Source organism: Perca flavescens, chromosome 24 (genome assembly GCF_004354835.1).
Source record: "Perca flavescens isolate YP-PL-M2 chromosome 24, PFLA_1.0, whole genome shotgun sequence".
NCBI lineage: Eukaryota > Metazoa > Chordata > Actinopteri > Perciformes > Percidae > Perca > Perca flavescens.
In genome coordinates, this window is record NC_041354.1 from 18,391,966 (window position 1) to 18,418,075 (window position 26,110).

Here is a 26,110-nt window from a genome sequence, read left to right on the forward strand (position 1 = left end):
CCACTGACTTTAGCCTAGCACCACTGACTTTAGACTAGCGCCACTGACTTTAGACTAGTACCACTGACTTTAGACTAGTACCACTGACTTTAGACTAGCACCACTGACTTTAGACTAGCGCCACTGACTTTAGACTAGTACCACTGACTTTAGACTAGTACCACTGACTTTAGACTAGCACCACTGACTTTAGACTAGCACCACTGACTTTAGACTAGCACCACTGACTTTAGACCAGGTTTTACCTGGTCAGTGGCAGAATTGTTTTCTGAAACTGCAAAATAGCACTAGGTAACGTTTGCGCCGGAACACGCCTCCTCTTTTCGCTGAACCGCCCCCGGGAGCGCAAATACATTCCCTAATTTACCGCCGTGCGTTTGTGGAGGGAAAAGTCCGCTGTGCATCGGGTGCTAAATAGGAATGATACATGTCGGTGTACAAAGTCAATTGCGCTGAGTACAAGATAGGGCCCTTAAACTCTTTGTGAAACATGAACGCCAAAGAACTTTCTTTTATCATCCAGTTTGACAGCGAGTCATAACAGAAAAAGAACATAAATAAACTACTTTAAAGTAGATTTTCTTCTGGGCTAAATTACGTATCAGATCGGTGCATGAACTCCAGTCCTCGCCGATAATGATACCAGCATTTTAGGCAGTATCGGAGGCTTTTCCGATCCTGGAATCAGTATCGGAACATCTCTAGTTACTTTACTTCCTGAAGGTTAGACATTCAATAGTCAGTACTACTCGACAATTGCCGAATTAAACCTTCACTAACTTAGCGTGTTTAAAAAAAAAAAAACAGTATATTGATGAAATTAAGCTTTTTCTTTATTTTTTTAACCCAGTAGATGATGCTCTCTGTTCAACAAAAGGTTGAAAGCACGCTGAATTGTCATTCCTTGAGCCTTTTTACTTTACTTTACACCAAGAGGGCCATCTAGTGGGCTCGGAAATTAAAGTCAACGCTTGAATGAATCTTCATTAAGGTATCACAGAGGTTTTTTAAAATTAATTTATGACCAAGTCAAATCGGTAGGGAAATCGTGAATGTCTGTGTCTTCATGGCAATCCGTATTTCAGTCCGGACCAAAGTGGTGAAATGACCGACGGACCGACTTTGCTATTTGTTGAGCCTCATTTTTCAGTTGAAAATAGTTGGTAATTTAAGTCAACAAAAATGTCTTTCCCCTCAAAATAAAGTCTAGTCATTTCCTTCTAAACTGAGTCAGTTTGCAGTGTATTCTGGGTATTCTCTCTTCAAACTAAAACGAGTGCAGCTCGGCCTCTTTCACTCCGGTTGGAATAGTTTGGAGAGAGCGCTATACGAGGACATTTTCCTGGGTAACAACCCGACATTTTAGAAACTATTCCCTCCCCCCCCATCCGGAAATAAATCTGAGGGGTTTGTTTACTGCAGTGTTCTCTTCCCCTTCTCACTGCCGGCTCCAGGAATGAATGATGAGATGTTTTCGCCTCCGTTTTTTGCCACTTGTCAGCATGTGTCATTGATTGTTTCCATGGAAACGCAGCTTACAGCTCTGAGTCGAGCCTGAGGGTGCAACAGCAAGCAATTAATGGTTGGTTCACCCAATTTACAAGGAAATGCATTCCAACTAACCCGGGGGGCATTTCAACTCTACAGTTAGAAGTTGAGGCTGGCATTACTCTTAATATTGTTATTTTACTTTGTGTCTCTTTTTAGGCCTACTTATTTTGGGTCGTTTTGTGTCTCTTTGTGTGTCTCTTTATGTTTGTTTTGGGTCTCTTTGTTTTCTTAGGGTGTCTCTTTGTGTTCGTTTTAAGTTTTTTTTTTGTCATTTTGCATCTTTATTTGGTCATTTTTGTCATCTTTGTGGTTGTTTTGTGTCACTTTGTACTCATGTTGGGTGGTAAAGTTGTTCTTTGTCACTTCATGTCAGTTTGACGTGTTTTGTGTCTTCATATGTTAAGTCGTTTCACACACACAAGTGGTTTTGTGTCTCTTTGTGTACATTTTAGGTCTACTTTTTGTACCGTTTTGCGTCTTTCTTGGATTATTTATGTGTTATTTTTGTGTCTCTTTGGAGTAGTTTTGCATCAATGTTTATTCATATTCATTTTGGGTCATTGGTGGTGCTTTTGTGTCTAAATTGTTGTCGTTTTGTGTCTCTTTGTGTTCTATCTTTTGTTGTTTTACATCTATTTTCTATGTCTCTATCTGTTAATGTACATGTCGTCTTGGAGTCGTTTCTCATTTCACTTTTCTCTGTGGTTGTTTTGTGTTTCTCTGTGTTCATTTGTACGTAGTTTAGTTGTTGATATAAGTCTCTGTAGTCTTAAAGCCTCTCAACAGCCACCCAGGTGTTGGCACTTATTCTGGCTGATTATCTGCTCAGGTTGAAGACATGAAGGTGGATTTTTAGCACCCATTTTATAGTTGTGTGTGTGTGTGTGTGTGTGTGTGTGTGTCTGTGTGTGTGTGTGTGTGTGTGTGTGTGTGTGTGTGTGTAAGTGTGTGTGTCTATTTGAGAGATCCTTGCAGCCGTAGTCAGGAATAGCTTGAATCCTTTCTGTTTTCCCTACACAAATAGGAAAAAATGCCCAAAACTTTGAAAAAAAGCAACAACTGTAAGAGTTTGAAACTCTAACCCTAAAACAGATTGGCATGCACTCTGACTCTATCAGCAGGATTCTTCGCATTTATTCATGCAGCCTTTTTTAATTTCTATTTCATTATCAGAAAGGAATCCATGCCGGTCAGCATGAGATTTAATAATTGATTTGGTCTGACTTTAGTGAGTGAGACTCTAATTAATCAATATTTTTTGGACTGGAGCAGTCAGATGTGAGATTTTCCACTTAAGGTATGTAAAGAATATATATTTGTAGCCCTGCGGGCGGTGAAATGGGGTGAGATCTCAATCAGGACATGGAATGAAGGTTTTGACCGTGAGACCGTGACGCCTCTGAACCCACAGAGACAATCTTTAAATCAGCGGGATGAGAATTAACTGTCCTCAAATCATTTCAACCAATCTCAAGACCCTCAGCAGGCCGCCGCTTACTTTTAAATTACTTTTCTGCACAAAACCCACAAAAATGAATCAATTGTCACATCACAAGTTAACGTTGGAAATTAAGATATAATTCACTTCAGCATCTTACTCGATAAGTCACATGTGTCTAACTCAAGGCCTGCGGGCCTAACCCGGCCCCTCGCAGATTCTGATCCGGCCCGCATATCAATTTAAGTTCATAATACATTTTGGCCTAGTTTCACTTTTTTCCACATTTTGTCGCATTTTCTGAATTTATTGTCTTTTTTGCCAATGCTTTTGGTTGTTGTCGCTTGTTTACCTTTGCTGCTTTTTCCGAATATATATTTTTCGAATTATATTCATCTAACACTTAAAGGTTCCCCGCCACATGCATTTCATTACTTTGTGGTAATGTCTGAAGGTCTACCATGGACTCTGTAACCTTGGTTACCTTGATTCAAGCCATTCTAGCGTGGTGTAGAAAGCCTGCAGGAAGACTCGGCTCAATTTCTGCCAGTTCTCATTAATATTCAATAAGCTAAGCTGTTTGAATCTGATTGGCTAACAGCTAGCCAATGAGAGCCTGGCTATCAGAATCATTTACCCAGCCCAACTGGGTGAGCTTATGAATAGTAATGAGCTCAGGCAATATGATGTCAGACTGACCAGCTTTTGTGATTGGCCTGATTTCTCCGCTTATTTCTGTTCAGTGGCTAGAGCTGACAGAGGAGGTAGCAGTTCATTTTCACATTCACCACATAACACAAACACAGATTTAAAAAAATGTAAGTAAAAACGGTTTTGTAAGGCAGGGCACCTTTTAATAGAAGACAACCACTTAACGAGTGACATTTCAGGGAGATATAGGGACTTGTTTTTGGACGATGCATCTTAAATATCTTGTTTAGTGAAAAGAGTCTTGGACACATCTTGTTTTTAAATCATATCTCAAAGGAAATAAGCTTTTTTGACATCTCATGTTTTTTAAGCTGCAATATGTGTTGCATGTTAATTTGTAAAAGATGGATCATCTTCTGTTTTAAATGTGAACTGTTACTTCCATTGGCAGATGTGTTATGTATTAGCAAGAAAACATCTGGTATTCATTGTTCTTTTACTTTTTTCCAGTGAAATATTTACTGATGGTGCTTTAGTTGATCAACTCCTTTCCTTTCAGGATATCCCATCAAGCTGGAGCCCAGGTAACCAAAGAGCATGCAAGGCTCTCTTCTGTTTTTCGGGACGGGAAGGAGTCATACAGCCACCGCTGCCGCCCATCTCCACGCCGGCTCTCAGAATGGGGAGCACTGACAAAGCTGCTGTGTTCGGCCGGGGTTTCTTCTCTCAGTGCGCCGCCTGAGGACGAGCAGGAAGTATCTCGGTCGAGGGGTTAAGGGGGAGGGCACCGAGGACCCCGACGGTGGACCGTAACAACGACCTGCCAGGCTCAGGCTTCGGATAAACGCAGCGGGAATATGTCCGTGCTCGGAGGCCCTTCATGGATGTGTCGCCTTCTTCTTTGGACGGGGCTGGCCTCCATCTGTTACGCCCAGCAGCACCCCATAGTCACTACCAATTATGGGAAATTGCGCGGAGTAAAGGTTACATTACCAAATGAGATCCTGGGACCGGTGGAACAGTACTTGGGGATCCCGTACGCGCTGGCCCCAACGGGGGAGCGGCGGTTCCAGCCGCCGGAGCCGCCAATGTCCTGGCCGGGAATCAGGAATGCTACTCAGTTTGCACCAGTTTGTCCTCAGTTCTTAGAGGACCGGTTTTTGCTCAATGATATGCTCCCCGTTTGGTTCACCGCCAACTTGGATACCGTGGTAACCTACGTGCAGGAGCAGAGCGAGGACTGCCTTTACCTGAACATCTACGTCCCCACGGAAGACGGTAGGTCAACTGATGCCTCTCTCTGTCTTTCTCCCCTTCCTGTTTTTCTTTGTGTTGGTTTCTATTGTATTTCACACTTGCTTGTGTGGGTTTATCCTGACCTTCGAACTGACCTTCGTCACTTTTAATACTCACAGGAAAAAGCATTCTACCTGACTTGTGATTCGTCTTTAAAAGTAGTTTTTTTTTTAACACCCAACAATAAGTGTATATAGAGTAACTTTGTTTAACTGTAGTGTTATTTTTTTCCTGTCTTCATTTAACTCGTAGCTTGGGCATGAAACAAATTGCACCCACAACCAGTACTTTAAAACTTGAGATTATGCAAAATAATCTTTTACCAGAAGTCTAGCATGGCTAAACTAAATTATTCAGTATGGTAATCAAATTTAGATAGGCCAATTAGTTTCAAACCCAATGTACTCAAACCACAACTTAAATATCAAAAACCCAACAAAGAAAATAAAAAAAATATAAAACCAAATTAACCAAAATCTCTTATTTCATAGAGATAACCAGGGGAATACTAAATCAGTCTTTGTTTGTTCAACCCTGTTTCATTAGTTTGAGTGCACTCAAGTTGCTACCACCACCCTTAGCAGGTAAAACTGTCCATCTGGCTCCTCAGAGAGTAGAGTAGGGAAACAATGGGAAAATCCTGTGAGTAGTGGAGATGATGATGATGGCGAAGATGTAGTGAGCGGTAAGAAGATGGTGGTGATGAAGTTGAAACCCAGGAGGCAGTATGACGGCGGTGACTTGAGCAGCACAGTTCTGTCTCCCAGTAGAGTCTCACCAAAAAACCAGCCTGCACAAAACGTGAAGAATAATCACTCAGTTGCCCATAGTAACAGTTCACTTGTGTTTCTTCTCAAGATACAACATTCTTACATACTACACATTTTAACCACATTTCACTTAAACAGTTTAGCTTGAACTCAATGTTATTTGTCCATCTTAATTGACTAGCTTACAGAAAACATAGCATAGCACAGAAAATACATACGTGTCTGTAGCTGAATTAACCAACAGCTAAGTTAACATTTTCACTAAATGTACAATGACAACAATTTCAAGATTAACCATACCCTTTTATCAGGTTCATCAGGTTAGTAGCTAATTCCGACTGGCTTTAAAACACAAATCAAGCAACAATTCTCAAGGTTATCAACACCAATAGTAGTAATTTGCTGTTAGCTAGCTAGCAGCTAAGATAACTCACCGAATATTCAATTCACACGCCCGTTTGGGACGGGTCGGCAGCTCCACGACGTTGTAGAACTTCTCTTTCACGAATCTCTCCTTGTTTATTGTTGCTAGTTTCCTACTTTAATCAAAGTGGTTAGACCATTTCAGCAACACAAGAGCTACCTGCTGGCGCTACTATTGTGTCCACCTTCTCTCTCCAGTAGCGGCCGGGGGAAGAGTTGAATGACAGGTGTTGAGAACCAATCAGATTGGATAAAATAACCTGTCTCCAATTTTGATTCGCCAGGGACGCAGCAAGGTGCGTCCGGAGGAGAATATTTAAGAAACCAATTAGAGACCAGCTTCAGGTCACATGCTGGCCGAAAGTTTAAGGACTCACATACACATCCATTTGGCCGGCGTCCCTGCAGACAAGAAACCGGAGGAAACATTGAAACAGAGAAAATAGTTAACCGATTAAAGCCAGTTTGTATTAAATGCTGAGGCTCTTACTACCAGCCAGCACATTGTATGAGTAAACTATTTTATTTTATTTTTCATTTTTCATTTAATTTTTATATCATTTTTGTATACATTTATGGAATTTTGGTGGGGGCGGCGCCCCAGCGCCCTCTATTGACAAGCCGCCACTGTCTGTAGGGATCCTTTCCATACTGTTGTCAGACACTTAGAATATTTATCTGAGTCCTTCCACAGCAAAAACAGAACTATTACTGGATGGAAATTGACCATTAATGTTATATTGCAGCTTGTTTCTTGCCTAATACTTGACCAGTTTTAAAGCGGAGGACGGCCAGGGAGAGGCCGCCGCACTTGAGCCAGGGTTCTGTATCTTTGTGCGCCAGGCCCGGTAGAGGTTACAGAGGTACATCCCCTATCATCGGCGCCGCGGCGGCAGCCACACAGCATCACCGTCAGCCCTTGGACGAAGCCGCGGGGAACGTGTCGACTCGGGGACAGAGGTCTCCGGTCGGGCAGCTGTCCAGTCTAGGTTGGCCATGAAAGGCCCATATCCATGTTTGCGAGAGGGGTAAAAAGGCGCAGAGGAAGCAACCTTGAAAACCTTAAAAATAATGATATACGACCCCGCTAAATCATGACATGTCGATTTGCCGTTCCTGAGGCTTTTTACAAAGTTTTAGTGGCTTTTTCAGAGGTTTTTGTACAGTTTCTTAACGTTTTTGTAAATGCTATTTTCTACTTTTGTCGCTTTTTTCAATGTTTGCTGCTTCTTTTGATGCTTTTGCCGATGTTTTGTTGCTTTCTATGACAATTTTCTCATTTTTTTTTAAAGTTTTTCTGACATGTGAAACACCTGTTTGTGTCATATCACCATGGAAATGACTGGATAAGTGTTAAGTGTGTAAAAAGTTGAGTATGTGGGGCATAACACTTTAGAGGTCAGAGGTCAGGCGGAGCAGTTTGAGGCCAGATAGGGAAGCCCATTACCGTGTGTGTCTGGCTGAGATCTCTGACAGCTCCGAGCTCTCCAGCACACCGGAGATTAGAGAAGTGCACGAGACGGAAAATCTCACAACTTTCCTCTACAGTTTTTCCTGTCTGTCTCAGTATACATAGTAAGTTTTTAAAATTTAGAGCGTCAAACACGATTCTGGAAAAAAATCATAATCTCAGTTATTTTGGTCAACATTGAAATATTGATTATTTAACATTATTAGTCCTCGTTGACTTTATTTTTTAAATTAAGTTTGAAGTTCAAAAACAGTCAAACAAATGTACAGTGAAAACACCTTAGACTGTAACATTCCCCTTCTTTCTTTTCATTTGTTCAAGTTGTTAGCGCTTTTTTCAACGTTTTTGTCTTATTATAATCTTTTGTAATTGCAAACAGACAGACAAATGTTTTTGACTATTTTCAATATTTTTTGTTAAATGTTAAGCACTTTTTTGATGCTTTAGGTGCATTTTTCAGCGTCTTAATTACTTAATTATTACTCTTTTCATCTTTAACAGAGAGACAAAAGTCACTTCCCTTCATACTTTTCATTTATTGATGTTTTTTTTTTAAATGTTTTTTTCTATGCTTTTTATTGAGTGTTGGTGCTTTTTTTCAAAGCTTTTTTGACATTTAAAAATTTTTTGGCCATATATTTCAATGTTTTTGTCAGTCTCAATCGATTAATCTGTCAAGTTTTAATATCATTTTTTGTTATTGCAAAACAGAGATACAAAAGTGTGCAGATTGAGGAGCAGAGTCATCTTTATATCCCCGATTTGGTCTTTTCAGAAATCTGCTGTAATGTCAAAATATCCTGCCAGCCGAGGATCAGTTCAGGATTTACACTCTTGCTGCACCTCCAGTGGGCCGACAGATTAAACGATGCCGATTCTCTGTCATCTGATTAGAAGTTGAAAGAACAAATCCAGCCAATGACTGTAAAGTATCGTAGCGTTTTCAGATTTCCTGCTGAATCCACTGAGAGCTTTTCATTTGGGTGTTTAAAGAGAGAAAGAGGCTACGGGGATATTATATAGCCTACTACTATTATATATAAGTATATATTATATCTAGACGGAGTGTGTAAGTAGAGAAGAGATTAAATTGTTAAAGAAGACCTATTGGCATGTTAGCATGTGTTAGCATATATTAGCATGTTAAGCGTACATAAAAAGCATCAAAAGGGGTCAGAAATCGTCAATAATCATCAAAAATGTAAAACAAACATTGGAGAAAAGTGCCAAAAAACGTCTGAAAAAGCGACAGATGTCGTGAAAAGCTTCAAATATGGCAAAAATTGAAAAACGGCAAAACAAAAGGAGTCAAACATTGGAAATAGCGTCAAAAACATTGCAAAAAAGCCAGAAACTTCTAAAAAGGTGTAGTAGGAGCATAGTGAAGTGTTTATGTTAATGTCCAGACTAACTGTGCAGAAAGGAGGCAAAACCACAGTGGCTTTCTTCTCTGAGGTACTTGCAGTTTTCTAGCAGCAAAACCTTGAAAACTACCAAATAAAAACTAGAAATGGTTGGATGATTTGCGGGCAGACTGAGGCTGAGTCGAGCACAGATGTGGGCTGTAGGCTACACCAGATAAAAACGCTGACTTTACACCCTACAGATTACATAATCCCTTGATGTGTTTGGCACCAAGATGCCAGTAAATAAAAGTGAGCTGCAGTGGTTCTGAAAATGCAGCGCTGGAGCCATTTTCTCCCTCTGTTTACCTCGGTTTACCTCTCTTTATCTCCGCACTATGAAGCACAGCAAAGAGCTTTTTAATTTAAGGAACAGCTCGCACAGAACGCTGAAAAATGTCTTCTGGTTTGGGGTTTGGGATAAATCATGGCTGTTAAAACGTTGTTGGTTGGCCATATGAAGCTGTCTGTCGAGCAGCATTCACACGTTCATACAATAAAACCACCGTGGAACGTTGAGGCTGAGTGTGTGCGCGCGTGTGTGTGTGTGTCTGTCTGCCTGTTTGTCGCTGTGTGTGTGTGTGTGTGTGTCTGTCTGTGTGTCTGTTTGTCGCTGTGTGTGTGTGTGTGTGTGTGTGTGTGTGTGTGTGTGTGTGTGTGTGTGTGTGTGTGTGTGTGTGGGCTGAGCAGATGTGGATGTTCACGCTCGGCCTACCTTCCCTGACATGGCACCAGCCCGTGTTTGTGCAGCTTGCCCTCTCAGTGAGCAGCGATACTGAGCAAACACCCCCCCGTCCCCCTGTCCCCCGTTATGAGCCTGTTGAGACCAGCCCTGTGTTGATTGGTGAAGCTACAGCACACACCACGGAGGCTGATACAGTCCAAAAACTATTCCACTATATTGAAGAATCGATGCATCAGAATGCTAAGGAGCCATCGCTCCGCCATTGCAGCATAGTAACCTTCCAGCAATAGCTTATTCCAGGCTTCTGATTGGCCAACATGGCTTTAGGGTTGCCAGACCTTACTCCACAGCGTTGTGGAATAGACTTGTATTGTGTGAAGGTTCCTTAATTTTGTCTGCTAGCAAACAACAGAAACATGCCTTAAAGCTGCTCTGTGCTGATCTTCACTACCAACAATGTAAAGAAGCCAGAACCAAACCAGCAATTTCCACTGGATGCAGAACGTCTCCGGAACGTCTCCGGAACGTCTCCGGAACGTCTGTGGAACGTCTCCGGAACGTCTCCGGAGTCATCAGGTTTCCATTAAAGTCAGTGTGTGTATTTCCACAGACTGCTGAACGTCTGCGTCCCGACTCCGTCCCAGTTCCGTCAGTCCGCAGCCCTCCGCAGCAGATATACGCAGAGCTTCTATTTTTGACGGACGACGGAGAGCTCCGCAGCAATTCAGCACACGGCAGATAGTGTGGGACAGGAAGTCAAGCACAGAAACAAAATAAATGTCCGGTTAATTTTCAAAATAAAATACACCGTGCTCACGGCGGATCATATCTCCCTGCACTACATCTTGAAAACACAGCCCAGAGCTGTTTCCCCTCTACTCCTCTGGATGGAAACTAACTGTTGTTGGTTCTGTGGTTCTATTCTACCTGAATTCGAGAGAACTTGTGGGTCCTCGTGACTACAGCTGTCAGTCACGGCCGCAGCCGTTCCGCAACAAATCTGGACCCGGTGGGTATTGGCGGACGGCGGAGCGCGCAGCAGACACGCAGCGGAGCCGGTCCGCAGCCGTTACGCATCCAGTGGAAATCCCCGGCTAGTTTTCATAAGCTACCAAACCGAAAAACAAAAAGACTCTGAGGATAGTTCTTTTCTTTAACTACATTTTCCTGATGATACTTACACACTTTTACTTAAGTAACATTTCAATGCAGGACTGTTACTGTTAACAGAGTATTTTTACAGTGCAGTATCAATACTTTTACTGCAGTAAAAGATCTTAATACTTCATCCAGAGCTGAGTTTGACAATGCGAATGAACGGCACAGAAATGATACTTTTAACATTGCAGGTACTTTATTTTTTTAATTTCTTTCAACTGATATGAGTGATCAAGAATGTGACAAAATCCAGCCCGAAAACAGCCAGTTTTTTTTGTGCTTTTTTTTTGGCTGAAATTCTTTTTTCTCTCTTTTTTTCTTTTGAAATGACTTCCCTTTATTCTACCTCTCTTTTCAACACTAGGGGCCAACTCAAACACGCACGGTGCAGATTTCAACAGTAATGATGGTGGCGCTGATAAAGGTATTTTTCTCCTTTTCCCCCCTTTGGACCAACAAAATAAAAGCCTACCGCATGATAGCAAACCAGCAGACATTTTTTTTGTAGTTTCTTTTGAACCCCCTTCCTCCCCGCAAAGTGCTTCTGATCTCACTCCTCTCAGATAGAAAAAGTTGGAATATTTTCACAATGAAGTTGATTGAGGATTTTGTTTTTTGCTTTTTTTGATTAAAAAAATTAGATAAATTGAGTGCTAAAGTTTTTTTGGGCTGGCTATCTCTGTACATACTTCCTCTAGTAAAACTGATATATATGTATATATATATTAATTTGTCTCCTCTTTGGAGTCGTGGAAATCCCAGGGTTTGAAATGGGCGCTAACCTTTTACTCACCTGTCTTTTCCAATTCAAATGTGATCTAAATTTAGCTGTGCATGATATTTTGCCTCCTGAATTAAACAGTAACTTTGTTTCTCCATGTTTGTGTGTCTGAGTGTCTGATGGAACAACAATCTGTGAAACTGGTCCAGTATTAAACCAGAACCAAGCTGTAATGTAACCCTACAGGACTAATGTTCAGCAGCAGTTTCTGTCCCCTATCAAGTCCCTGTCCTCCCTGTTTTATATTTCTTTTTTTTCTTCTTCCATTGCTCGCTGAAGCATGAGCACTAACAATCTGTAGCTCAGAGACAAAAAAAACCAATTAACCCCTCGCTCCTCTGCATGCTAATAACCAAAATAGTGCAGTATTTCCCCTCACTGTGCTGGATAATCTGTAAAAAAAAAGGGCACCGTTTTTGTAAATAACATGGCCAGTTGTTGCTTTTTTTTTTTTTTTTTACAGATGTTGCTCTACTTTTCTTGCTTTTTTCTAAGTTTTTGTCGCCTTGACTCAGCTTTAGTGTCATGAAGACAGAAGCTAAAGAAAACACGGTGAAAGGTGTGGATGTTTTCAGGATCGATGCTCTGAGACTGTTTGAACATCTGCAGTGGCGATGAATTACCCTGTGGATCCCCTGTGGTTCCACCTAGTGTGTGTGTGTGTGTGTGTGTGTGTGTGTGTGTGTGTGTGTGTGTGTGTGTGGTTCCACCTACACACCTCTGCAGAGGAAAGAAAAAGCACTGCAGCGAAACACCGCTCACACCTTTTTCTGCTCTGACTTTTTCCTCTGTGCTGTTACATGCAAAGCAAACGCACCCTCAGCTATAATTACCCCATTATGTCTGTCGGAACAAGAAGTGTTGAGGGCATCGCTTGGATTTAACTATAATTACTTCCTCCTTTTTGAAAAGAGAAATTTGAAAAATCTGATAAATTGCTTCATATCGATTCAAACTAAAAGAAATGGAAAAAAGTGGCAAAAACATCTAAGGAAGTCAAAACTGTTGAAAAGTACGACAATTCTGGAAAAAGGCAACAAAACAACACAAACGCCAAGAAAGTTGACAAAGCGACAACGTTGAAAAGGGCGAAAAAATGACACAAAAAGCGAATGTTGGAATAGTGCGACAATGTTAAAAAAAGTTGACGTCAAGGAAGGGATGAAAAATTTTGAAAAGGACGACATTTTCTGGAAAAGGCTACAAAAGAACAAAAACGTCAGACTTACACCTGTTTCCTGGATGAAAGACTGTATTTTACACGATGTCAGTGGTAAACTGCAATTGTAGTTGATGTGAATTGAAGGTGCAGTTGCAAATTCCAAGTCAAGTCTACTTTATTGTCAATTCTGCAAGATGTGCCACCCAAAGGACTTTGTGTTTGTCGGTCAGTTCCACATTATTGGAGGCACGGTGGAACAGCGGGGGTGGCGGGAACATAAAACAAAGAGCGCTGCCGTTAAGTTGTCATAAAGTCTCTGACTGATTCCCATCTGATGGTCACTGCAGGACTATGTGGGCTCACACTAAACTACTCGGCTGGCTCTCTGTCTCCATCAAACACACACAAAGCAAAGTGACTCTTACTACACATCTCTTTTGGTGCAGCGATGGAGTCAGAAGTCAGGAGATGCCCGGCAGATTTAGAGTTTTATGTCTGGGGATGGGGAGGCTGGTCTTGAGGCCCTTCAGACTAAAGAAACCAAACTGCTTCCGGTGCTCTTCTTCTCTCTCTCTCTCACTGCATGTGTCTCTCTCTCGGGCCGGTGGCGCTGCCTGGGTGACTGTGTTCGTCCCTGACATTCATCACTGCCACCAGGGCCCGGGGGATAATATATCCCTCCACTGGCTGCACACATTACTCATCTTTATTTGGGTTGGAGGGGGGCTTGTTCCAGGGGGTCTATCTGAATTCTCCGTTGCTTCCAGCATTTAAAACAAAAAAATTACAAAAATTGTTCAAAAAGGCAACTAAATGTTGAAAAAAGCGTCAGATATGTCCAAAAAAGCATTATTTAAAAAGGCAACAAATATGTAAAAAGACAATGAAAACTTTGAAAAATCTGACATGAATGTCCAAAAAGGCGACAAAATGTTGAAAAGTTAGCCAGATTGATTACAAATGGCGGTTACTGGAGGCTCAGGAACAACGCCATCTGGCTTTGGAAGCAACCGTTAGCGTAGCGGCCATCGGTGGAACTGCAGCGTCTGGCCCAGAAAGACTTTTGCCGTAGATTTTACATGGGGAAAGAAAAAAAATGTAACATGCACTTCAGTGTAAGAAATCATAGAAAAATGGAAAATGTCCTGTCAGAAAAATGACGTGTTCCATTTGTGTTAATCTTAAAGATGAACTGAACTGGAATTTGAGTAAAGGTGATATAACAGATGTATTTTATTTCTTCTCGTTGGTACAATGATTAAAATGGCTGAATTTGTTAAAAGGGATGAAATGGTACATTGAAAGTGTTGTTGTTGTTGTTACACGGGCGCCGCCATGTTGGAATTCCACAACCTGCTACGTCACTGGCATGATAAGCAGCCATAGAACGTAAACAGTCTGAGGCTAACGGACATGGCTGAGGAAACGGCTACCAACAGGTTTAGGGGGGTCATACTGTATTACCCATGGCTGCAGTAATGAATTGTATAGGGCTAAGGCAGCTGGGGTTACAATACATTTCCACAGGCTTACTTTGACAAGGAAACCAGTCCTCAACTCATGGCTAGCTGCCTTAAAACTGGCTAGCCCATCAACAGCCCCTGGCTTTAGCCAGCATTTTTTAGCAACAGACTATTGCGAGAGCTGTACTTTTGATACAACAGGGTCACTGGTGAGGGTTAAGTCCAACAGACTGAAACCTGAGGCCATACCCTCAATGATCGACTTTTCAGACTACAGTACAGGGCCGACCGATAGACCAACGGCCAGTACCAACACCAGCGATGCTATCTGCCGCAGAGACAGGGCGCTGAAACGCTCCCATCAGGCAGAGGACAGAGAGGGATGTTTAGCTGTTATCCAGCATGCTAGCCTACTAGGCAAAGGGCTGGATGTAACGTTGTTGTCACATACACAAAACACGTACATGTTCACTTACACGCACAAATAAAGCCTAACGGGTAGGCTTTATAGCGTTCAACAAAACTGAGACTGACACACTGGCCATTCATTGAAAGTGGGTCACAAAACCAAGCTAGATACCACACGCTCCAACCTAGGGAAAGGGCTAGCAGCTAAACACGTTGGAAACACTTATGTCAAAATCCACAAGCTAGCACTCCGACCATAGACTGTATGGAGAAATCCTGACTGATGATATCACAAATCAATAATAATGCGTTACTAGCTGCTAGCTAAACCACAGCAGGTCTGTAAACAGACTCCAATGTCCCTTTCTACTCACCCTGATGCTACTAGCTGATGTCCACCGCCTCAGGGCACATCGTTGATGCAGAGAGAGTTCAACTCGCAGAAAAAGCTGCTAGTTCCATAGTAAGAGGTATCTGTGCAGTATCCATTTGTGCAATATCCATCAACGACCACAAGGAATAAAATCTGCCGCGGCAAAACTCGTGACTCCTCCGTGCATCTAGGGTTAACCTCAGGTTAACCTGGGTGACTCTCCTACGGGCAGCAAACTTTATTTTCTTTTTTCAAACTTTATTTATTTTGGTTTTAACATTTTGCGTGCAGGTAACTTAACAAGCGATCCCATTGGATGAATTTGTCCAATCACAGATGGATTCAGTTGCAGAGTCCATGCTCCGGCAGCACCCACACACACACCAGTCACTCCCATAGACAATAAGAAGGTCACTCCCCCCCCAAATGATCCGAAGGTGTAGCCTGAAACTGATCATCCTCCATGTGGTGGTAGTCAGACACTACAGGCTTGTCCCTCACAGGCTCAAATGCGTAACCCATGCCATTAAAATTACTCATTTTCATGTGTATTTAATATGCTGCCTATATACCTTCACAGGTCCTACCATGCCAGTGACGTCATCGAAATTATCAGCGTTCTAATACTAACAAACGTAATTTTTGTGTTGCTTAAAAAAAGCTATATTGATTTTTTAGTGTAATTCATTTTTATTTGTCATAACCAACACATTATCAACGCTGATTATTTCAGTTCAGTTCATCTTTAAGAACGAAAAAAAAAAACATACTAACACAGTATATTAGCACATATTTCTACGGACCTTTTTAACAGTGTAATAGCCGAATCCAGAGTTATTAAAATAGGCATGATGAACGCGAGCCGACCCACGGGACATCGCCCTGCACTGCAGGCTCATATGGCGGTTCTCCTGAGGTCCTGTACCTGTAATAATTGATATAATGGCTGTAATTCATCATGTGTATTATCTTATGATACATCTGAGCGCTGTATGCCGTAAAGCCTGTAACGTGGCTGTAACGTTATTAACGTCTCTGTTCCCAAACTGCCAGCGGCTATCGGCTAGTAGCTAAAGTTAGCGGTAGCTAGTAGCTCAACATAATGATTGAGTCGTTTATTTTGATAAGCATTACTTAGTGTTACATTTTAGACAAGAAACAGTGAGTTTGCCACGTATACTTGTTGTATCCACAAGAGAGAAGCTCATGAACGAGCGCTGTTGCTACAACAACATAAACATAATGCGATTATGTTTATTATGCATAATGTCCATCGAGATGTCATGGGCCAGTCGACACGGAAGATCTGGGTCTTTCACTGGAATGAACGGGGCTTTGCACAGGTTCTCTTAAGACATCCATAGTGGGCACACTTCTGTCTGTGAGACGTTCAGAGTCCACACAGCCGGACAAACTTGTGAAGCATCCATCTGTAGATGTTTCATTATTTTTGCCGGATTGAATACAAATGGCGGTAATTGGAAGCTCTAGAATGCGGCCATTTATGAAAATATATTTTAAGGTGAGTCCAGGAGCTTCCCAGTAGTGTTCCTTATGTATCCAAATCGAAACATTCATATTTTGGTGAAAGTACGTATGTTTTACATCAACATGTCGTTTCCCAAGTCCTTCAGAAAACGTTTTCCCTATGTGACCTGACGTAAGTTTCTGATGACGTTGCTCCATATATCCTTATCCCCAGTCACTGTGGTCACCTACAGGAACTAAGATGGCGGTCTACACGGCCCCAATTGGGGAGAAGCAGGAACGTTAGCGGCACAGAAGCTAAGCAACCTTCTCCTGTGGACGCACAATAAGTCTTGAGGTCCAAAAAAAGCTTCATGAACCAATTTCTTGACAAAAATATGGGAAACGGCGTCAAAAACTTTTTTTAAAGCGCCACAAACATTGGAAAATAAGTGTCCAGGTTGTAAAAACAACCAAATGAGCCATTAACGGGAGTGTCCGAGGTCGGCCCGGGACGTCTTCACTGTTTGGAAGTGCTTGTGTGCAGGATTATCAACCCACTCGGAGCACAGCGGAGATTAATAACCTGTCACTGCGGCTCGCTTTCCACTCCCTGCCTCACTGTTTTGTTTTGCGGAGGAGGAGAATGATTCACTCCCTGTTCCCGGCGCCGTCCAGGCTGCTTTCTGCCGGGTGCTCGGCGAAGCTGCGGTGCATCTGGACACAGCCGGTGGCGACGGCGAGAGGAAACCGTAACTGGTGTGGGCAGCGGGCGTCCTCTTTAGTCTAATTACACAGCACAGACTGAATAATGGTTCTGAGCACTACATTTCCTACTAAAAGCCTGTGTTCAAATAATAGCTCAGCAGGAACAAATGGTCTGATATCGAGCAGAGTAAAGAACATTGATGGAAGTACCTGTACTGTAAAACATAATGTACATTTCCACAGCAGTCATGTCAGACTCAACCAGAGTTTCTCTTTTTGTTTGATTAAGGTACTTGAAGGCCTCGAAAAATGTTAGCCAGGATTCTCAATGATTTCCGGCTTTAGTGAACCCTCTAACACAGCAAAAACGCCCGCAGTGAGACAGAAAACAACCACGTAGAAACCTATTATTATAGAAACCAATTTAAAATGACTAAAAACAAATGCAAAACTCTGTGTGATCGTTTTCCATGCTCCTAAACTCATTAACTTTAACCCCGCTGAAAAGGGAGGGAAAAAAAACAGCAAAATGGTGAAAAGAATAATTATGTGAGCAGCAGAGTGATGGGTATTAGTGACTGTTTGATCAGGAAACATGGAGGCTCGGCAAAAAACCTGTTTCACATAATGGCCCAGCAATATTTTGACTTTAAATCTCTCACTCTAGCAGCACACAAGTGAGCTGATTTAAACCCAAACCTCCATCTTTTTATCAACTTAACTCAGTAGTTTTGGTGTCTAAACCTAACCACACTGGGACCGTTTCACAACGTTAACCACGTGTTTAAAACAGCCACCGTTACCTTCTCTGGTTTAGATATGAGGACGTATTTCCTGCCACCACTAGGGGGTGCTAGTTTAGGAAACACTCCTGTGGGTCGTATTAGAGGGGGGAACAAACAACCCATATCTTTGGAGGGTTTGGTTGAATGATACACTATTGTTTAATAATTTGCTTATGTAAGCTGAAATCCAAATGTTTTTTATAAAGTGATACCTCTTATTTTCTTTAGGGAAAATTTAATTTGTAGCAGGATCTTCTGAAAGCTTGAATTACCGCCACGGTTTTGGAAACACCATTGGATTAGCGACAAGTTTCTGAGTGAACCTCCTGGCGTTTGAGCTTAAACCGCTGTTCTCATAGGGAATAAATTGAATCGCTCTACTCTACCGTTATTTCAGCTGCCTGTGAAAGCCCAGCTTGAATCCTGGCAGAGCAGTTTGCACCCAACGGACAATCAGCCGAGGGTTTCTGATGATGAAGATGCAGCTGGCAGCTGATTTATTGTGAACCCTGCTTGTTGGGAGGATTTCTATCTTCCCCCTCCATCTTCTCTCATGCATAAGGAGCCCACTCTAAATTTATAATCACCACCTACACATGTACTAATCACTCAGCTTAATCACAAACCGGAGAGCCTCATAAACAATGTTTTCATCTGGCTTTAATTGCAGCAAACGGATGGAGGCAGATGTAGAGATGGCGGGGTTAAAGTTATCGGAGTGTCTAAAGCCATCTATCCCTCTCATGAGCTGCACTGTAACAGTGATCTGTGTTAAATTAGGAAAGGTCAAATGATTTTCCTTGTTGGGTAGACACTGATACTGTGTTTGCTTGTTGATTACAACATTGGTATTGAACCGTGGCTGAGACAGTTCAACACAAATACAAAAGCTACAACACAAATACAAAAGCTACAACACAAATACAAAAGCTACAATATAAATGCCAAAGCTACAACACAAATACTAAGTCACAATACAAATGCAAACGCTAAAACGTGAATATAAAGGTTACAACACAAATACAAAAGCAACAATGGAAGTGAGCATTTCCAAATCTCGATGCAAAGTTTATGAACTCTGCCCTCGGCTTTGCAGAAATAGTCGATTATCAAAACAGTTGGTGATTCATGTAACCGACAACTAATTGATTATTCTTGGCAGCACTAAACGCAAATATTTCCATGTTCTTCTTTGCAGATATCCACGATGAGAACGGGTTAAAGCCAGTCATGGTTTACATCCACGGAGGTTCCTACATGGAGGGAACGGGCAATATGATTGACGGCAGCATCCTGGCCAGCTACGGGAACGTCATTGTCATCACAATCAACTACCGGCTCGGCGTTCTGGGTGAGTCCTCCAATCTGTTGCTTTAAATGGCAACTTCATTGTTTTTCAACCTGGAACCTATTTTCCCATTTTTTTGTGATGACGTGAAGTGACTGATGGGAACATAACATTTAGAAATTGGGACATTGGTAATTTTTGTCCACTAAAAGTTCAGTTTTTGCCACTGACAGACTCAGATTACAACATTATGGAAAGGATCCCTACAGAGTAGACCTTTTTGTTAGACACTTAGAATAATAATCTGAGCCTGTCAGCATAAAAAGCAACACTTTTAGTGGACACTAACTGATGGTGAACATTTTTACCATCAGTCACTTACAAACAAAAACTGGGAAACAGGGTCCAGGTTGGAAAAAAGTGAAGCTACCCTTTGATTAGTTTGCAGATGGCTGATGAGGATTCAGGAAGTGATTTTAAAAGACTAGTTGATTCCCATAATTTCACCAAATGGCTGGTTTTTGAGTGTAAAGGAAAGCTATGGTGGACAAAATGCATGCTGCTCTTTGTCATTTCATTCTTTTTCAGCTGCTAATGGATGTGTCGGACATAGTTTTCTGCATTCGTCGCTTTGTTTCAAATAGTTTTTTAAAATGCAGCCTCAAAATGACCCCCAAAGCGCGAGATAAGTGAATGCAAATTAAGTGAAGACTCTCACATATGTTGCCTTTTCATCTACTTTAATCATCAAAATATTCCATGCTGGGAAAATTGATCCGTTGTGATCTGAGTCGGTATCTTCACCGCAGTGCTGTGCATCTTATTTTTGTTCCCTCTGGAAGATGAAAGTGGTTTCTGGTTCACGCAGAGATACTTTATCTTGCCTTTGACGTAAAGGTTTTTGGGGCTCTGAATGTCTGTTGGCCAAAAAAATGTCTTGAGTCTGAGAGGAGGCTGATATCATCAAACGTTTTGAGATTCCAGCTGGAGGGAGCATAGCTGTGGCCATTTCCTGATGGAGCTTTGCTCCACTTCTGTTCAAGTTGAACCACTGTGTGCTGGAAATGGTGGCTGGAATAAACATTTGAAAATGTTTCTAAGAAAGTATATTTGCACATGTCACAACTTCTAACTAACTGACACTCATTAAATTTGTACGATGATGATATTGGCGTGTACTTATATGTTCCTCTTTCAAGGAAAATGTACTTGGAAAGACTTCGACTTAATTCCTATGCAGCACTTGTCCTGGCATTACCTGTGAATTTCTGTTTATCTTCATTGTTTGCAGCTTAAAATTGGATGTATCTGCCGGTTTGCATGTGGTTCATTGTTCAGCAGTAGATCCTTATGCTCCTTCTACTTGCTGCCGCTCTGCTCTGCTTACCATTTGTCAGACGGCCGAGCTGTCTGCACCAGTCTCTATATTTAGTTGCCTGAGAGCCAGGGGGAAAAGGTGTTCTGGAAAAGTGTGCACCGCAGAGAGAGAGAGAGAGAGAGAGAGATAGAGAGAGGCTGCAGATTTCTTTGTTAAAGCAAAGTCAATCATAAAGTGCACGTGGCTCTGACAGGAAAAGAGTGTTCCATCTCCACTAATTGACACACAGTGTGCTCATATTAAATTCTTGTCTTGTGGTGTCGCAGTCACTCAAGGGAAGCCATCTGTGCACAGGAAATTGACAAAACTCAACACTGTGAGCCAAAACGGCATCGAGCAGTGTGGATCCAAACAGTAGCCATGTTTTAATTCAATTGTCACGCGAATTTTAAAGGAACCTTTGAAATGTTGCAAAAAAGGAATGTGAAGTAGATATGTTTCCATCAACTGGTTTGGAGCGAATAAACTGGGTTACCGCATTGTTTGCTCAGAAGTTGGCACCATATATTTTGAAGAAGTAGAGGTTGCTAACCTGAAACTAAACAACTGGCATTGGCCATCTAACCATTCTACGAGTTGAAGTACTGTTTGCTAGAAACATGTTTTAAAATGTCACTCGAGGGAAGCCATCTGTGCACAGAAAAGTGACAAAACTCATGACTGTGAGCCAAAACAGCATCGAGCAGTGTGGATCCAAACATAACTGGTGTTTAGTTGCTGTTTCTGAACCCTTTAAGGATAATAGACCAGTGTTGTGAAGAACGCCCAATAATGCAGGTACACCTTTTCAAAGATCAATACACTTTTATTTCTAAAGAATATTTAACACTGGAACTGGAAGACATTTTAAATATCCACAATATGTCATCTTTCATGCTGTCGTACAGTTGTGGAATTGCCGTTTGTGACACATATGTTCTCCCAGGCGATTCGTACTGGCTGTCAAATTTTTGCAGGATTCCTCGAGTGTTTGTGCGATAGACTAAACAATGTGCATTGTGGGACACATGCTCCCACTTTCCTGAAACTGCTTGCGAAGACTGACAAGTCCGTTTTTGTGCAGCGTTTATGTCCGAGCCCGTCTCCACCCCCTCCACCTGCAGGTGGTCAGCTGTGTGGTTTGGAATGAAAGGGAGAAGACCGGACGCCGAGTAACACGGTGGATATCGCTCAAATACTTTTTTTTTTTTTTTTTTTTTTTTTTAAGGCGCCTTAACTGCAAAGTGCCATGCTCCAACTCTCAACTAGCGTTTTCTCTCTCTCTCTCTCTCTCTCCGCCAGGAGTCCCGCCTCCCCACACAAAGACCATGTGACTGACAAGAGGGTTCACTCCTCGTTACGCTAAGGAACCGAGAGTGGTCCTCCAGTCTCTTTGGTACAGAGAGAGAGAGAGAGAGAGAGAGAGAGAGAGAGAGAGAGACAAGGAAAACAAACAAGCATGCATGCATTTTTTTTATCGTGCGACAAATTGATTTATTGACTATCGCGACAGTCCTACCCCCACCCCTAATAATTCTAAACTATGGCTGGCTTTCCCCTGTGTGTGCATTGAGTGCAGGAGTATTACAGTTGTACAGTTTTAACTATTATTTCTAGTCTTAGTTCTATTATCTTTATTGTTACCAAAATTGCCACAGAGCATCTTATCAACTGCTATAATTATTATGAATCATATTTCTGTACATCTGCACATCTTTATCAGTGTCTCTGTTTCATATGGCCGTCCACCAAGAGTCTGGTTCTCTCAGAGGTTTAAAGAAAGTTTTTCAGAATCAGAAAGCAGCTTATTGCCACAGTAGTGGAACTCCATGGGATTTGCCTTGCTGATTTGCTGCGTACATACAAACAAACATTTAAATACAATACAATAAATACCGAAACCGAGACAAATAGTATATACAAAATTGCTGTTTAAGTACTCTAAGCACTGTGTGCAATGGGCAGATGTATAATCCAGGATGGAGGTTAGTGCAAAGTCTAGTGGCTGGGGGGGTTGAGTGTTAGTGACAGTTTCCTCGCCCCTGTTGCACCAAATGCTTGGTCTTGGGGGGGGGTATTATTGTGTCGCTGTATGTTACTGAGTGGTCTAGACCTACCATATCTGCAATGTGTCGTGAGATAACTCCTGTCATGATATGACACTGTACATTGAATTGAATTGAATAAACCGGAGGCAAGTGAGCTGAGGGAAACCGTGTGACAGCTGTCCAACAGGGAGTGATGGAGGGTGATGAGTGTCTGATGACTTCTCTCACTCCGCTCACACATGAATCAGCCCGCCGGCTGCTCGGCCTGCAAACCTCGTCGTCTCTTCACAAATGTCTGCTTCACATTCACTGCAACATTAGCACCTTCCCCCCCAGCAGCTGAACCACTGAATCATTTGAACCGCATAACTACTATTAGCATACTATCTAAGTAGTATGTATTGTATTTTTTTAATCTTTATTTTAAATAATTGTTCTTGTGTTCTATCCTATTTATTATTTCTTGTATATTCTGTATGTGTGCTGTGGGTCTTATAGTTTGCTGCTGTTGCACTGAGATTTCCCAATCTGTAATCAATAAAGTCTATCTACTCTAATCTAATCTAAAACAGCCAGAAATCTAGTGAGATGAGGGGAGTGCTGTGTCCATTTTATGGCATTTGACGGACCATTCTCGCTCTGTCGCACGTGAATGTATTTGTCCACATTTTGTCTGCAGAGGGTCATCAGATTTTGGGCTGGAGGTCTCTTGGATAACACGGGGCGAGGGCCATCTGGCTGTCACATACGCTGAGTGACTGCGACGGATCTGTCAGAGGCACATGATGGCTCCTCTCTCCGTTTCCTCTCGTCCTAACCCCCCACCGGCCATCACTGCCAGACGTGAAATGACTAGTGATGTGTTGGGAGAGAAAAAAATAAAACCCTGCAGCCTCAGCTCACTAGCTTTTACTTCCTTTCTTTCTTTCTTAGAAAAAAACCCACCAAAAACCTTTAAAAAAAAAAAAAAAAAAATCAATAGCATAAAAGAAACGTCAAATGGTATTGGTATTTTCAATGACCTTGATAATATTTAAACCCATTCCCACTTTTTCAACTTTTCCTACTACTTTACCTACTTCTTACAATTCAAGCCAGAAATCCAAGCAATTTTACAAAATATCATTTTAGACATTTATTTTTCTTTATACATTGCTCTGGTAAAATTTGGGCCATAACTATACAGAAAGGAGAGTTTGTTCTGAACATTTTTATATGAAACACCAAGGGATCAGTTTATATGCAAAAACCCTTTAAAGGAGAATTCAAGAAGCTATCTAAAAATGCCGTTAGACCTCAGAGGTTTAATAATTAAAGAACAGACTTCATTTCAGAAATGTACTAACTGAGCAGCAAATTTATTCAGAAATTGCATTCTTTGGTATATTTTAGTACGTCATTCTGCATAATTTTACTGCTGTCTGATAGTGGCCTCTTTAGTTGCCAGAGGGCAGGAACTCAGACTCCCAGCAGCCTCTTCTTCCTTACCCTTCATGACTCCTCGGCCTCTGCAAGGACAGCTGTGGTTGAGAGGAGCTCATTACCCCTTTGAAACCACTTTGGGGCAGTGGAGTGAGGATTGCAAGTGAAAGCCAATAAGAGTGATCCCTCTCACCTACATGCTGAAATGGCCCTAAAAAAGCAGACTAGGGTTGACTAGTGCCAACGGTGAGACACACCGCAAAAACGAGGACAACAGACGCTGTCGCCTTTTTTTTTAAACCTCAGTAGGTGGCAGTAGAGTGTGGTTCTACCTCTCTGTGGAGCGATCTCTTACTTCTCTCTATTTCTTTTATAATTTGCTGGAAAGCCTTTCCTTATATAACCCCAGCATCTCTGCCTTTTAAAGGTCAGCGTTATCATAGTCCTTCACGCAGCCTTCATTGTGATTCCACACAGAAACTACTATATTGATATTCACATTGAAGTTGTGTATTCTCTCCTAACTCTGCAGTCTGAAATAACTGGGAAGGATTAGAAAAATTGTAGGTTCAAAACAAATATGTCTTTTGGGCACTGCTGTCCATATCGTGTCATCTACAGAATGCAACAGATGCACTAGAAGGGATAGAAAAAGTGTTGGTTTAAATGAAAATGTTGCTTGGCGGAGTCAGTGTTGGCTGGGGAAAGGTTACAATTTCAGCATTCACACGCAGTGTCTGCAGGAAATGCATTTTCTATCCAGGGGTGACACCAGAAGTTGTAAACATTCAGAGCTCCATTTACAGAAGCTATATAAAGTATTATTCAAGCCATTTTATAATAGAATGTCCAAAATGTGTACATCATATGGGAAATATCCTATTTTTTCTTTTTTTTTTTTTAAGCTTCAGCGTTTTTGTTGCTATTTTTTTTTTTTTCGTTTTTTGCTGCTTTTTCAATTAGTAAACATTTTTGTCCAAAAGCAGAAACAGATGTTTCTATTTTTAAGTTCCATAACATAGGTGGGGTTGCTGCATTGATTTGCTGGTCCAGTCAGAGAGACTGAGGGGAAATGATAAAAGTTTAAGTTCTTTTAAAACCCTCAAAAATTTCTTTTTTCTTTGGAGAAAACATTTGGGGCTGGAGCCCATGTTTTCTAGCCTTAAGTGGCTTTGGGAGTATACAGACCATCATGTACACAACGCAACAGATGCACTGGATGGATTTAAGGGGCAGATGGTTTTTCCCTGTCGGGCACAACCTACACATGGACACGACTGATAAAATGGCTTAAAAGTAGGACAGTGTTTAAAATGTATTTTTTTTTTTCAGCGGCTACAATTCAAAGCTGTCTTGTTCAGGGCCAGAGCTTCTGACGAAGCTTCTAACGAATAAAAATGTTAAAAAGGAATGTTTAATAAATAATTACAACTATGTTTTTTCCCAAATGTACAGATTTGTAGGCATTCTTTTATCAAATATCTTTAAAATTAGTTCTCCAATGTTAATGTCAATGTTTACATTGTCTGGCTCCGCCCCCGATGTTTACAGCGTCTTGCTCCGCCCCCTCAATGTTTACATCATCTGGCTCTGCCTCCAATGTTTACAACGTCTGTGCCTGGTGCAGGGAAGAAAAAGGCCAACATGGCATGTTCCCCCCCTAAATATATTCCATCTACCTCTGCCTTTGCCCACCATAACCCCCCCCCACATCTCCCGTCACGCGCCTGAGTTGATCGAGGCTGTCAGCCTCCTCTAAGTTGTCCAAATTGCTCCCGAAACCTAGCCAGCCGTGGCACATCTGCATTCGGCAGAGGACGGACGGAATGAGGGCACACGGAGAAGGAATACATTCCCCAAATGAAACATGTAGATGTTTCTTTTGCATCATAGCCCTCCCGGGGAAAACCAGGGTGAAGGAGTCACTTAGTCATACCGGGCGGATAAAAGCGGACCTTGAGGATACTTGTGCAAGGACGAGGATGCGACTTGCAATGATTTG

At 41.8% G+C, this 26,110-nt stretch overlaps 1 protein-coding gene across 4 annotated transcripts in view; it reads left to right on the forward strand.

Moving 5' to 3' along the window:
* nlgn4xa (neuroligin 4 X-linked a) overlaps positions 1 to 26,110 on the forward strand; it is an 80,133-nt gene that overhangs the window by 12,881 nt on the left and 41,142 nt on the right. For 3 of the 4 annotated variants that reach the window (XM_028572163.1, XM_028572164.1, XM_028572162.1), the window contains 3 exons: positions 4,200 to 4,918; positions 11,211 to 11,270; positions 19,192 to 19,344. In XM_028572163.1, coding sequence (XP_028427964.1) covers positions 4,498 to 4,918; positions 11,211 to 11,270; positions 19,192 to 19,344 — 634 coding nt within the window. In that variant the 5' untranslated portion in view covers positions 4,200 to 4,497. The remainder of the gene's footprint in view (positions 1 to 4,199; positions 4,919 to 11,210; positions 11,271 to 19,191; positions 19,345 to 26,110) is intronic. The other variant, XM_028572165.1, reaches the window with a different exon arrangement.